The sequence below is a fragment of the Anolis sagrei genome, chromosome X (assembly GCF_037176765.1).
Source record: "Anolis sagrei isolate rAnoSag1 chromosome X, rAnoSag1.mat, whole genome shotgun sequence".
In the NCBI taxonomy this organism is placed as follows: domain Eukaryota; kingdom Metazoa; phylum Chordata; class Lepidosauria; order Squamata; family Dactyloidae; genus Anolis; species Anolis sagrei.
Window position 1 is genome coordinate 81,723,321 of NC_090034.1, and position 13,735 is coordinate 81,737,055.

At 42.1% G+C, this 13,735-nt stretch overlaps 1 protein-coding gene across 5 annotated transcripts in view; it reads right to left on the bottom strand.

The window, feature by feature from the left end:
• The window catches only part of COL16A1 (collagen type XVI alpha 1 chain), a 215,668-nt gene that overhangs the window by 29,782 nt on the left and 172,151 nt on the right, over positions 1-13,735 (bottom strand). For all 5 annotated transcript variants that reach the window (XM_067460593.1, XM_060785720.2, XM_067460594.1 and 2 more), the window contains 5 exons: positions 12,291-12,344; positions 11,101-11,154; positions 8,679-8,732; positions 5,292-5,336; positions 4,250-4,303 (listed from right to left, as the gene is read on the bottom strand). In XM_067460593.1, coding sequence (XP_067316694.1) covers positions 4,250-4,303; positions 5,292-5,336; positions 8,679-8,732; positions 11,101-11,154; positions 12,291-12,344 — 261 coding nt within the window. The remainder of the gene's footprint in view (positions 1-4,249; positions 4,304-5,291; positions 5,337-8,678; positions 8,733-11,100; positions 11,155-12,290; positions 12,345-13,735) is intronic.

Sequence of the window (13,735 nt, forward strand, 5' to 3'; positions counted from 1 at the left end):
AATAAATAAATAAACATTAAAAACATTTATCTCAATATTAAAACACACAATTTAAAACCGCCCTGGTCATCTGCATCAAATCTAATTGGCCTGGTAATCTTTCCTATTGCTGCTTTATTGCTGTGTCCAAAAAGCTTGGTCCAAAAGCTAAGGTTTTACCATCCTTCTAAAGGACAGGATCTCACCCGGAAGGGAGTTCCATAGCCAGGGGGCAATCACTGAGAAGGCCCTGTATCTCATCCCCACCAATCATGCCTGTGACAATGGCAGGATGGAGAGCAGGGCCATGATGGAGAGCACGGCCATGATGGAACCATCTCCATGATGGTTTGTAGGGGGAGATGTGTTCGGACAGGTAAATTGGGCCGGGGCCATTTAGGGCTTTATAGGCCAAAGTCAGCACTTTGAATTGTGCCCAGTAGCAAACTGGCAGCCAGTGGAGCTGGCGTAACATGGGGGTTTATAGTCCCTGTATGCCACCCCAGTTATTAACCTGGCCATGCTATGGGTCGGACAACCAGATCTAGTAAGGTTGGGCCACATGTGGCCTCCGAAGATGTTATTTGGGGCTGCATCTACACTTAACCAAATAATACAAATGGAATGCTCACATATAGGCTGAGTGTCACTTGGCTTGAAAAGAGTCCATGTGAAAGGGATCTGGAATCTTAACAGATCACAAGCTGAACACAAAGTGTGATGCAGCAGGTCAAAAAGCCAACGCCTTTTGTGTCAGGAGCAACTAAAGAAACTGCAAGTCGCTTCCTATGGATATTGGCAAACTAGAACATGTCTAGAGAAAAGCAACCAAAATGGTCAAGGGTCTGGAAGGGAAGACCTAAGAGGAGTAGATTAAGGGAGCTGAGTTTATTTAGGTTGGAGAAGAGAAGTCTGAGTGGGGTATGAAAGCCATATTTAAATGGCTTGTTGTGAGTTTTCTGGGGTGTATGGCCATGTTCCAGAAGCATTCTCTCCTGACATTTTGCCCACATTTATGGCAGGAATCCTCAGAGATTGAGAAGTCTGTTGGAAACTAGGCAAGTGAAGTTTATATATTTGGGGAATGTCCAGGGTGGGAGAAAGATCTCTTCTCTGCTTGAAGCAAGTGTGAATGTTGCAACTGGCCAACTTGATTAGAATTGAATGGCTTTGCAGCTTCAAAGCCTAACTGTTTCCTGCCTGGGGAAATCCGTTGTTGGGAGGTATTTATATTGCTGTTTTATATTGTTGTTTTGAAACTGTTGGCATCGAATTGTTGCCTGTGTTAGCCACCCTGAGTCCCCCCTCGGGGGTGAGAAGGGTAGGGTAGAAATGGTCCAAATAAATAAATAAATAAATAAATAAACTGGCCCTGATTGTTTCCTGCTTGGGATTCCCCTGTTTTTTGAGTGTTGTCTTTATTTACTGTTGTGATTCTAGAGTTTTTTTTAAATCCTGGTAGCCAGATTTTGTTCATTTTCATTGTTTCCTCCTTTCTGTTGAAATTGTACATATGCTTGTGGATTTCAGTGGCTTCTCTGTGTAGTCTGACATTTTTACTTTTATTATGTGTATAGATAGATTAAAATAAATACTGCCCAAAGCAGAAGTAGCCATTTCTAACTCCTTCAGTTTGTTGGCATTTGAGGCAGGATGCATCTCATCCATTTCCGTAACAAAAATAAAATTTCCTTTCCCCAATGTCCAGAATGTCACCTTCCGGATTGGTTTGGACCACAAGTCCCAGCATTCTCCTAGCCAGTGGTAAGGAATGATGGGTACTGCAGTCCAACACAAAAAGCAATGCTGTCTGGATCAGAAAGGATAAATAACCTATTTCATGGAGACTCTCCCTAGTTCTAACCTGCCAACTGGGCTTGTTAAGCTGATGCAGCGAAAGGAGAGGGACGCCATGCAGGAGGACCGCAAGGCCTGTGCTTGTCCCTGTTTGTGTTGAGCGACTCTCAAATTGTCCTGCTTTTCATGATTTCCATCCCCTGCCTGGGGTTCTTGTCATTATATGTTGCAGTTTGCGTTTTATGTCATTTTAATGGTGTTAGTGGCCTCGGACGCTTTTTTACGGGGAGGCAAGATACATTTTTAATGAATAAATAACAGAAAAAATAAATATTAATGCAGGTAGAAAGAGAGAAGGGGAGGGATTTTGTTTTGTGTGGGCTGAGCAGGGATTTGTTGATGCCTTCTGGCTTTCCATCCGTCACACATTGACACGCGGACTAGTTACGGATAAAAGTACTGCCTTGCCATAGGTTTCGGCAATCAATCGTTTTTCCAAGAGAAAGATAACAGGGAAGAAATGGTGAGCACTGGGACATTGTCTCTTTAAGAGAGGAAAGCCTTTAGGAGGTCAGTTATTGCTGTTTCCCAAAACAGGAGAATATAGACCAGTGTTTCTCAACCTGGGAGTTAGGAGCCCTGGGGGGGGGGGGGGTAACAAGTAGGTGTCAGAGGGGTTGCCAAAGACCATCAGAAAATACAGTACTTTCTGTTGGTCATGGGGGTTTTGTGTGGGAGGTTTGGCTCAATTCTATCATTGGTGAGGTTCAGTGTATTTGATTATAGGTGAACTATAAATCCCAGCAACTACAGCTCCCAAATGTCAAGGTCTATTTCCCCCAAATTCCACCAGTGTTACATGTGGACATACAGAGTACTCGTGCCAAGTTTGGTCCAGATCAATCTTTGTTTGAGTCCACAGTGCCCTCTGGATGTAGGTGGACTACGACTCCCAAACTCAAGGTCAATGCCCACCTAACCCATCAAGTATTTTCTGTTGGTCATGGGAGTTCTGTGTGCCAAATTTGATTCAATTCCATCGTTGGTGGAGTTCGGGGTTTCTCTTTGATTGTAGGTGAACTAAAAATCCCAGCAACTAAAACTCCCAAATGACAAAATCAATCCCTCCCCAACCCCACCAGTATTCAAATGTGGGCGTATCAGGTACTTGTGCCAAATTTGGTCCAGAGAACAGTAGCCAAATTACAGTTATGAAGTAGCAATGGAAATAATATTATGGTTGGGGGTCACCACAACATGGGGAACTGTATTAAGGGGTCGTGGCATTAGGAAGTTTGAGAACGACTGATATAGATACTTAGGTAGGAAAGCCAAGATCGGACAAACTAGTTGCAGCAGAAAGATGGATTCAAGACAACTAGATACCATGGACCACAACTCCCATCAGCCACAGACTTCATGGCTCTGGGTCATCCTAGCTGGGGATAATGAGAGTTAGAGTCTCAGGCATCTGGAAGGGAATGTGTGGGGGAAAGCCTCTCAGACCTGGATCGGTCAATCTGGTTACAGTAGAAAGATGAAGGATTTAATTCAATTGAATGTCTTGGACCACAACTCCCATTGGCCCACAATTATCCTAACTTGGGATAAGTGGACTTGAGTCCTATGGGGATATTTACACTATAGACATAATGTAGTTTGTCATCTCTTTGACAGCCATGGCTCAGTGTTATGGGATCATGGGTTTGTAGTTTATCAATGTCTGAGAAAGAGAGCTCAGGCCGAATCAAACTACAAATCCCAGCATGGAGCCATAGCAGTTTAAGTGGTATCAAACCATATTAATTCTACTGTGTAGATGCACCCTAAGATACCTAGAGGGGAATGGGTTGGGGAATGCCTCTCTGAGGTGGATTATTGCCTTAGTGGGGAGGTTGGACTAGACAGCCTTTGGGAACCCCTACCAACTTTGCAATTTTGTGATCTTATGGATTATGCTGATGGAGCAAATCTTGGCTGCTTTGGGATTGACTTATGCCTTGATGCAAGTACAGGAAAGCTCTTATAGGTGCTCTCAAGACCACCTTCCCCACTCCATCATGTCTTTCAGACATCACCCTTTCTTTATATAAGAATGCAGCAAATCTGGAAGACCATCCTTCATACTCTGGTACCCCACATTATAATACTAGTGTGATCAGTGGTACTTCCCAGTTCAATGGGACATTAAATCCATTCCAGGTTTTAGCAGGTTTTGTGGGAGCTATCCAAGGTATAGAGGTTATCGTTCAGCACCACAGAGAGCTCCTTTAAGGCCTGGAGTAAAACCTGGAGTGGATTCATCACCCCACAGAAATGGGAACCATGAATGCTCTGGTTCAAGGCATGAAAATGGTGATGGTATTGGTTTTGGCAATGATACCCATACTCTCATGCTTTAAGCCTGGCATGAGGGGCTCATTATTACAGTTAAAAGGACCCTTCTATATAGAGAAGCAAGATATGTTCTCACCTGTTCGCCTTTTTCACCTGCGCTGCCTGGGAGGCCTCGCTCTCCCCTCGGACCCTGGCAACAAAAACACATCAAAAACGATGAACATCTGATAGGAAACTCATTTATTTGTGACAATTAAAGTTTTTTGTTTGTTTGTGACCTTTCCATGGAGTTAGTGCTATGGCTAAATGTTGCCCCTTGCATGCAGAAAGCTAGCAACTCAAGGGGAATGTCCACCTACATTCTTTGTTTCCAAGCTGCTAACTTTCTCTCTGCGGGGGACATTTGTGATGGGAGATGTAATCAAGGCATCTCGTTCCCTTTTAGATACATGTTTACTATCCCTGGTGGTGCAGCACATTAAACTGCTGACCTGCTGAACTTGCTGGCTGAAAGGTCAGTGGTTTGAATCCGGGAAGCGAGGTGAGCTCCCGTTGGTAGCCCCAACTTCTGCCAACCTCACATGTAAACGTGAGTAGATCAATAGGTACCACTTTGGTGGGAAGGTAATGGTGCTCCATGTAGTCATGCTGGCCACATGACTTAGGAGGTGTTTATGGACAATGCAGGCTCTTCATCTTAGAAACTGAGATGAGCACCACCCCCCAGAGTCGGAAATGACTAAACTTAATGTCAAGAGGAAATCTTTACCTTTACCTTTACTATCATAGTGAGAACTATGACCGAGGTACAATGGGTGTGCACTCATTGACTGCTCCCCTATTTTGAGTCCCCGTCTATACTGTCATATTTCCCAGTTTGAAACTGCATTAGAGGATCAAGTGTAGACTCCATGGTATTTTCATCCAGCAAGGGTAAACATATTCATAAATCATTCTTGCCCATGGAAAGCAAATTCACAATGTTGCTATTCCCCTCTATTAAAGGGCAAGACGCCAAAAGTCTAACTAGCCATTTTGTAGCATGGAACTTGTATTGTCTTTAGTATCATTAGCTGCTTTGAGTCTATTTTAGAGACATAAATAAAAACAATAAACATAAACATAATATAATAATAATAATAATAATAATAATAATAATAATAATAATAATGTCTTACCGCTGGTCCCATTGGACCTGCAGGGCCATCCAAACCTGGAGGACCCTGTAGAGATAAAGGAAAGGGGAAGGCATCATTTAGAGGACAATATTCCTGGAAATGCATGCTATTATTTATTTATTTATTTATTTATTTAAAAGTTTTGTATACCGACCTTCTCACCTCTCTTGAGGGACTCAGACCAGTTTCCAACCATAATATCACATACAATCAATAAAACATCATAATACATATTACAGTAAAACATTAAAACAGCAATTACAATCAATAACTATAATGGTCAGTCGTCATACTAAAATCGTTGCTCATCATCCTCCATCCATATCTCAGGGTGTTGTCTCACTCGTCGAATGCCTGTCTCCATAACCAAGTCTTCACCTGTTTCCTAAATGTCAGGATAGAAGGGGCGGTTCTGATCTCCAGTGGGAGAGAGTTCCAGAGTCGAGGGGCCACCACCGAGAAGGCCCTGTCCCTCGTCCCCACCAGATGTGCTTGTGAGGCTGGTGGGACAGAGAGCAGGGCCTCTCCAGACGATCTTAATAATCTTGATGGTTCATAGGGGAGAATACGTTCGGAGAGATAAACAGGGCCGGAGTCGTTTAGGGCTTTATAGGTTAACACCAGCATTTTGAATTGTGCTCGGAAGCTAACTGGCAGCCAGTGGAGCTGGTGTAACAGCGGAGTGGTGTGCTCCCTGTACCCAGCACCCGTTAGTAGTCTGGCTGCCGAGCGTTAGACTAGCTGCAGCTTCCGGGCAGTCTTCAGAGGCAACCCCACGTAGAGAGCGTTGCAGTAGTCTAAACGGGATGTAACCAAAGCGTGGACCACCGTGGCCAAGTCAGACTTCCCAAGGTACGGGCGCAGCTAATTAAAATAGCAACAACAAGAAAAACAACAACAACAATACTAATAATAATATTCACATAAGGAAAGGATGATGATGATGATAATAATTATTATTATTATAAGGCTAATAATAATAATAATAATAATAATAATAATAAATATAAGCTGTCTTGATAGCCATTAACAGTAAACAACTAGGAAAAGGGAAAGAAGGAATATAGGGAGGTGTATATAGGACATCCATGTGAGCTCAGCCTACGCATGAATATAATCCTCTCATATTCTCCAAACCACATTTCCTTGGGACATCTTTCATAAATAAGAACTTCCAGTAAAGAACGGCTAACAAACAGACCTGGGACTGCTTTGGGAGGCTCTTTAATGACCCCAAAACAAATATCGTGAGTGGCTTTCAGGTCCGTGGAGGGAATATTGTTAGCGTAATCAGTACTTTTATTTTCCTACTGCAACCCTATTAGCGGCAAGGCCATAGCTTGGTGCTGTGATGGTGCATTTTTCTTGGCAGGGAAGAAATTTCAGATTGAATCCCCAACGTCTTCAGCCGAAGGAGTGTTTAAAGGCTGGAGAAAACAGAGCTTTGTTTAGGAACAGGTACTAGAGGTGCATCCACATGGTAGAATTGATGCAATTCTGCACCACGGTAATTGCCAGAGCTCAATGCCGACATGTGGTTTTTTTAATGCATTCTAAATAGATATTAATGGTTTTAATGCTTTTAACTATTACCTTTTAGCAAGCTCTAGATTTAATTGTGTTTTAGTGTTCATACGCTTTAGGTGTTAATTTTTTTTCGTGTCAGGAGTGACTAGAGAAACAGAAGTGAAGCTTTTAATTGTATATGGTACTGTTTTCACATTTTTGTTGCTTCAAATCTCATTAAGAGAGAAAAAGTGGGATATAAATAATAATCATCAATATAATAATAATAATAATAATAATAATAATAATAATAGGAGCCCCCGGTGGCGCAGTGGGTTAAATCCCTGTGCCGGCAGGACTGAAGACCGACAGGTCGCAGGTTCGAATCCGGGGAGAGGTGGATGAGCTCCCTCTATCAGCTCCAGCTCCTCATGCGGGGACATGAGAGAAGCCTCCCACAAGGATGATAAAAATATTTAGTCATCCGGGCGTCCCCTGGGCAACATCTTTGCAGACGGCCAATTCTCTCACACCAGAAGCGACTTGCAGTTTCTCAAGTCACTCCTGACATGACTATCTATCTATCTATCTATCTATCTATCTATCTATCTATCTATCTATCTATCTATCATCACACCAAACTCCTCTGGGACTTACAAATTTAAACAGACAGTGTTCTGGAGCACAACACTCCTGACCTCACAATCATGCTAAAAAATAAAGTATGGATCGTTGATGTCGCAATCCCAAGTGACAACAGGATTGCAGAGAAACAACAGGAAAAGTTGACACGATATGAGGATTTAAAGATTGAACTGCAAAGACTCTGGCACAAACCAGTCAAGGTGGCCCCAGTGGTGATTGGCACACTGGATGCAGTGCCTAAAGACCTTGGCCTGCACTTAAACGCAATCGGCACTGACAAAATTACCATCTGCCAGTTGCAGAAGGCCACCTTACTGGGATCTGCACACATTATTCGCCGATACATCACACAGTCCTAGACACTTGGGAAGTGTCTGACGTGTGATCCAATTCAGCAGCCAGCAGTGTGTCTGCTGTGGACTCATCTTGTTGTGTTTCTAATAATAATAATAATAATAATAATAATAATAATAATAAGGATCGTCAATGTTGCAAACTCCGGCGACAGCAGGATTGAAGAGAAACAACTGGAAAATCTGACACAATATGAGGATTTAAAGATTGAACTGCAAAGACTCTGGCACAAGCCAGTAAAGGTGGTCCCAGTGGTGATCGGCACACTGGGTGCAGTGCCTAAAGACCTTGGCCTGCACTTAAACACAACTGGCACTGACAAAATTACCATCTGTCAGCTGCAAAAGGCCACCCTACTGGGATCTGCACACATTATTTGCCGAAACATCACACAGTCCTAGACACTTGGGAAGGGTCCGACGTGTGATCCAATACAACAACCAGCATGGTGATCTTGTTTCTTGTGTACTAATCTTGTTGTGTTTCAAATAATAATAATAATAGTAATAATAATAATAATAATAATACTGTTATGGGATCCTGAGGTTTGTAGTTTGGTGAGATGCCAGCCCTTTGGCAGAGAAGGGAAGCATCCTTGTAAAACTATAGTTCTCATGATTCCAACTAATTGTCAAAGTGATGTTAAACTGTATTAATTCTACAGTGTAGATGCACCCCTAGACTACATTATTAGTGCTCCGTAGCACAAAAGTACTGTATGAAACCACTAATCCTAGGATGTCACAGTTGGTGCTATGGTGTCTTAAAGTAGCATCAAACTGTTTTGTTTGTGTAGTGTGGATATAACCCAGAAGAACAATCTCTCAAGTTCATAAGGGCAAGTTTCTTTTGGTGGAAAACTGTTTTTTTCTGGAGACTTACCGATTCTCCTTTCTCTCCCGATGGCCCTGTATATCCTCTTTCTCCTTTAGCACCCTGTTAATATGAAAACACACAAAAAGAAGGGGAAATGTGATTATACGACGAGACTAGGATCAGTGGAACAGGACAGCTAATGACAGCAAATGCTTGCTGCTCTGTGTTTTTAAGGATGCCAGACATACTTTGCCTCCTTTTCTTCCTTTGCCCAGAACTTTTTGGGCTCCAGTTGAAAAGTTTTCCAGAAACCTAAAGCCTGGCGGAGGTTCAACCAAGGTTTTAATTTGCAATTCTTAAAATAATAATAACATTAACACTGGGCTTTTAGAACAAGAACAAAATAAGCAGTAAAGCATTGTGGCTCGGTATCTTAAATAGTCACTCGGCAAGTTGACTATGTTGCCCTGCTGCTTCAAAATAATAGTTGTAAAATCCTTTAAATATTTCAAAAGAGGTTATTTATTTATTTATTTATTTATTTGTTGTGTCAGGGCATCCAGTCAACTGTATGACATTTCTAACAGAACAAAACAAACAAACAAACAGACAAAATACAACATTTGCAAGTTTGGTAATTGATTAAATGTCCTTTGACCAGTAACTGGCCAATTGGAGTGCTTCTGGTGTTGCTGCATGAAGGTCCTCCATTGTGCATGTGGCAGGGCTCAGGTTGCATTGCAAGAGGTTAGGATGGGGAAAGGGATTCAAATGGGGGGAAATGTGGATTTCGGAGAGCAAAATTTGAGCAAGAAGATGTGCTTGAACTGGTTTCCTTGGGGACTTTGAGGACCTCCATTGAGCTACTGTTTTGCAAACAGTTGCCAGAATGCAGTAATATTTTTGTCAGGATTGACAACTATTTTCTTGAAATTTCAAGACTCGAATCTTCTTCAAAGAGACAAGCACAATATTCTAAAACAGTGGTTACCAACCTTTATTTTGACCAGGGACCACTCTCCAACATTAGTACCAAAAGGATTCTGAATAAGTTTTTGGTCAACTTTAGATTTGGTTTATTTGGGGTGATTCAGACAATTGCATTGGATAGACCACATCAGCTCTAGTTTCTGATACAGAACATATGCCATCCAGCAGCCACCATCTTCTTGCCCACATAAAACCATATTTAAGAATCTAGAGCTGATGTGGGAGTAGTAATCTTTCGTATATAGTCAGCCTCTCCTCTCCTGACATCCCTGTTGCCTCGGCACTATATAAGTGGGTTTTGAGAGACCAGTTGCTCTCATTGCCACATGGTTTCGAGGCAACGGTGTAGTAATGGTGAGGCCACAGGCCATATTTTTGTTCTTGCAGACCACTCAAGGTCTATGCACCCCAGGTTGGGAACCACTGTTCTAAAAGAACCCAGAGCTCCAGAAAGCTAAAGGGAAAGCAAATTTGGGGCTCTTTGTCTCCCAGAATGGCTACTAGTTGTGCAATTCCAGTCCAGAATTAACGTTTCCAAAGTCTTGTCCGATCTCCCCATTGTTCTTCCTTTTTATTCGGGCAGGTTTTCAGTGTGGTTTTACCTGATCTTAATTCACTTGTTTTAGTAATGGCATTTTGAATTCTACTTCAATATGTATACAGTCAGCTCTCAGTTAACTGGAACTCAAGGAACCAGCAAAAACACTGCAACCATGCATACTGCACCCACAACACTGTTTTTATAATACAGTAAAACTGTGCAACATGTTGTTTGTCTTTATTTACTTTTAATGACTGTATTTCATGGCAATACAGAGTTTATGGTATGATATAGTATGGGGTATAGTATGACTTAGGCCTATTTTAATAGGAACTCTCAACCAACCAGAAACTACATTTATCCAGGTGTAGCAGGTTAAACCGCTGAGCTGCTGAACTTGCTCACTGAAAGTTTGGCAGTTTGAATCCTGGGGAGCGGGGTGAGTTCTTGCTGTTAGCCCCAGCTTCTGCCAACCTAGCAGTTTGAAAACATGTGAATGTGAGTAAATCAATAGGTACAGCTTCTGCGGGAAGGTAACGGTGCTCCATGCAGTCATGCTGGTCACATGACCTTGGAGGTGTCTATGGGCAACACCTGCCCTTTGGCTTAGAAATGGAGATGAGCATTACCCCCCAGAATTGGATATGACTAGACTTAATATCAGGGGAAACCTTTGCCTTTGCCTTTTACCAATCCCCATGGAGGCCAGTTCACTGAGAGTCTACTGTATTTTGTAGGTTTTAAAATACCATTGTTTTAAAGGTTGTGAGTCACTTTGGGTTTCGATCAAGAGAAAAAAGCAGAGTAGTAGTAGAAACAACAGCAATCACAACACATTTCTCTCTTCCCCAACAACAACAACACAAACACACTCCTCTCTACCCCCATTGCCACTGCTGCAAGGATTGCACTCAGCTAACATTCTGTTCTATCATTCCTGTTGCCTGCCATACTTACAGGGAGACCAGGTGGGCCCATAGCCCCAGGATATCCTGGCTGACCTGGAGGGCCCTGAATAAAGGGAAAAAATTAAAAGACCATGAACAAAGTTTGCAAACCCAATAACACCAATGTTTAGCTCCCTCTTAAATGTGCCAGAGCCTTGCTAGAAATTTGGGCCAAGTGGGTTCAATAGTCTGTTGTTCACAAACTATCCTTTGTTTTTTATTTGCATTGATTTTAACACTGACTCTATGGGCGCATCTACACTGTAGGATGAATGTAGTTCGACCCCACTTTCATTACTATGGCCCAATGCTATGGAATTCTGGAAACTGTACTTTTGCAAGGCCTTTAGTCTCCTCTGACAAAGAGGGATGGTGTCCCACCAAACTACAAGATCCTAAAAGCCTATAGCATTAAGCCATGACAGCCAAAGTGGGATCAAGTAGCATTCACTCTCCAGTATAGATGCAACCTTAGACGGAAAAAGTCTTGGGACTTGATTTTGGGCAAGGTTTGAACCAGTTCTTTTGTTGTACTGACATGTCTCGGTGGACTTCATAGCCTCTTGGTAGGTCCCAGAGGTAGAAAATGAGTCCCTGGCCTCAACAGAGTTGCCCACTCTGGTGGAGATCAATGGTGAAAAACCTCTTTCAATCCAAAAGGTTCGTTTCAATTTTGGAGGTGATCTTGGAAGTTTCCAAAGACAAAAATTGTGAAGCTAAAGTATTGTCATATTTTAGACATTTTAATAAAGCCTCCAGCCTTTGCGAATGAGGGGGAGATAAATATACCAATATTAGGCATGGACCAAACAGTAGAGTCATTGAGGAGGAGAACCCAGAGACTCAGACTGGGATGCAAAGAGAACCAGATTCATCACCAAGCCCTCAAGCTCCTGACTTTTATATTGGAACATTTTGTGGTTCATCTAGGACCTTGGAACTAAAGCAATACAAATATTGGAAATATAATTTGTGTGTGTGTGTGTGTGTGTGTAACAGTCAATGACTGGCACCAAATTAATATTGGAAATATACCAAAGCTGGGGACACAACAAACATAAGAATTATAGAGAAGGGACCATGGGCATCTAAGAAGGGCCCAAAGAAAGCCATATTCAACCTCAGGTCCTCAGGCCCCCAACCTTAGTGTTAGAACATTTTATGGGTTACTTTGGACTTTAGATCTGGATCCATACTCACCAGTTCCCCTTTGGATCCAGGGAACCCAGATGGTCCACGTTCCCCTTGGAGACCCTTTGGAAAGAAAAGAAAAGCCATAAAGGAAGCATTTCGCTTTTTCCAGCCACTTTGCTTTTATTGCATTTGGGGACGAAGAGCAAGTTTATGGCCATGTAAGAGCATAAACATCGACTGTGTATGGATTATGGAAATGGGCACAAAAACTGCCGCAGAGTCATTTTGAGGCAACAATGACTTCATTTCTTTAATGGTGTGCTCTTCTCTTGGAAAACATTCCTTGCCCCATAATTATTTGGATAACACTTCTCCACTGTTGGCTTTTCATTAAAGCATCTGAGAACTTGTAGACCTATATGAATCAATAAATATTTTTATTGATTCATCCAATTAGTCAGGGAACAGAACTAAGTTGAAAAGTGAAGAGTGTACAAAGATGTATCAGAACAGACTAATCCAGAGAAGGCGTTTTGAGTCAGGAGAGATTGAATCATGATTTGTATGATATTGGTATGACTAAACACTGACACCCACGCACAAACACACACACACTTACCTTGATATTCTTTCAATTGAATTGCGGAGGCACTTTCTGTGTGAGTCCCAACCCCGCCCACAAAAATGTTCTCCCAGAAATAAAGTTATGGCAAAAGAACCATCACCAATTGGATTTCTTCCCACATTCTGAACAAAAAGATGTCCTCCTGAAGGACAATATTGTGAATGTGCACAACAGTATGTTTGGGGTAATACAATACATCTAGTAAAAAATAAACAGCACTGTTGGTAAAGGACTACATTCATCTTGAGTTCTCCAGCATGAGAGGTAATGTTTGGCTCACTCAGGCCATTTTTCCAGCATTGTTAGTCTGATGATTTATGGTGATGTTCATATAATCATCATGTCCCACTTGCTGCCCCCCCTCTCTCTGTGGGTATTTTTAAGGTTACTCATCTGCAGCAACTACCAAAATCTGATCAAGATCCATTCTCAATTTCCAGCCATGGCATCTCCTAATGGTTTCCAAGGGACTCAGTCACCAAAACTCTCATTGAAAACATATAGTTTGTAATCATATGTGCACTTTATTGCAAGGGGATCTCAGCAAAGCTATCAAGGCTTTTTGAGATGTGAATGAACATAGTACAGGTTGTTAGTTTATGATTAATGGAGTCCCATCTGTTGCTATCAACATTGCTCACTTGTGGCCAAAAGCTTGATGGCAACCAAGGGGCAAAGAGATGTATTGCCCTTCCCTTCCTTCCGAATGTCTGACATAATTACTGGAAGCAAAAGTTGTGTAACTGGAAGTGCTTCTGATTCTCAAAGCTTTGTAATTCTCAGTTGAAACACTCTAGGGATCCTGCAGCATCTTTGAAGTAACTGAGAGGAAGAAGTTGGTAGCATACACACATCAGATCCAAATAGAGTCTACAACAGCTTATGC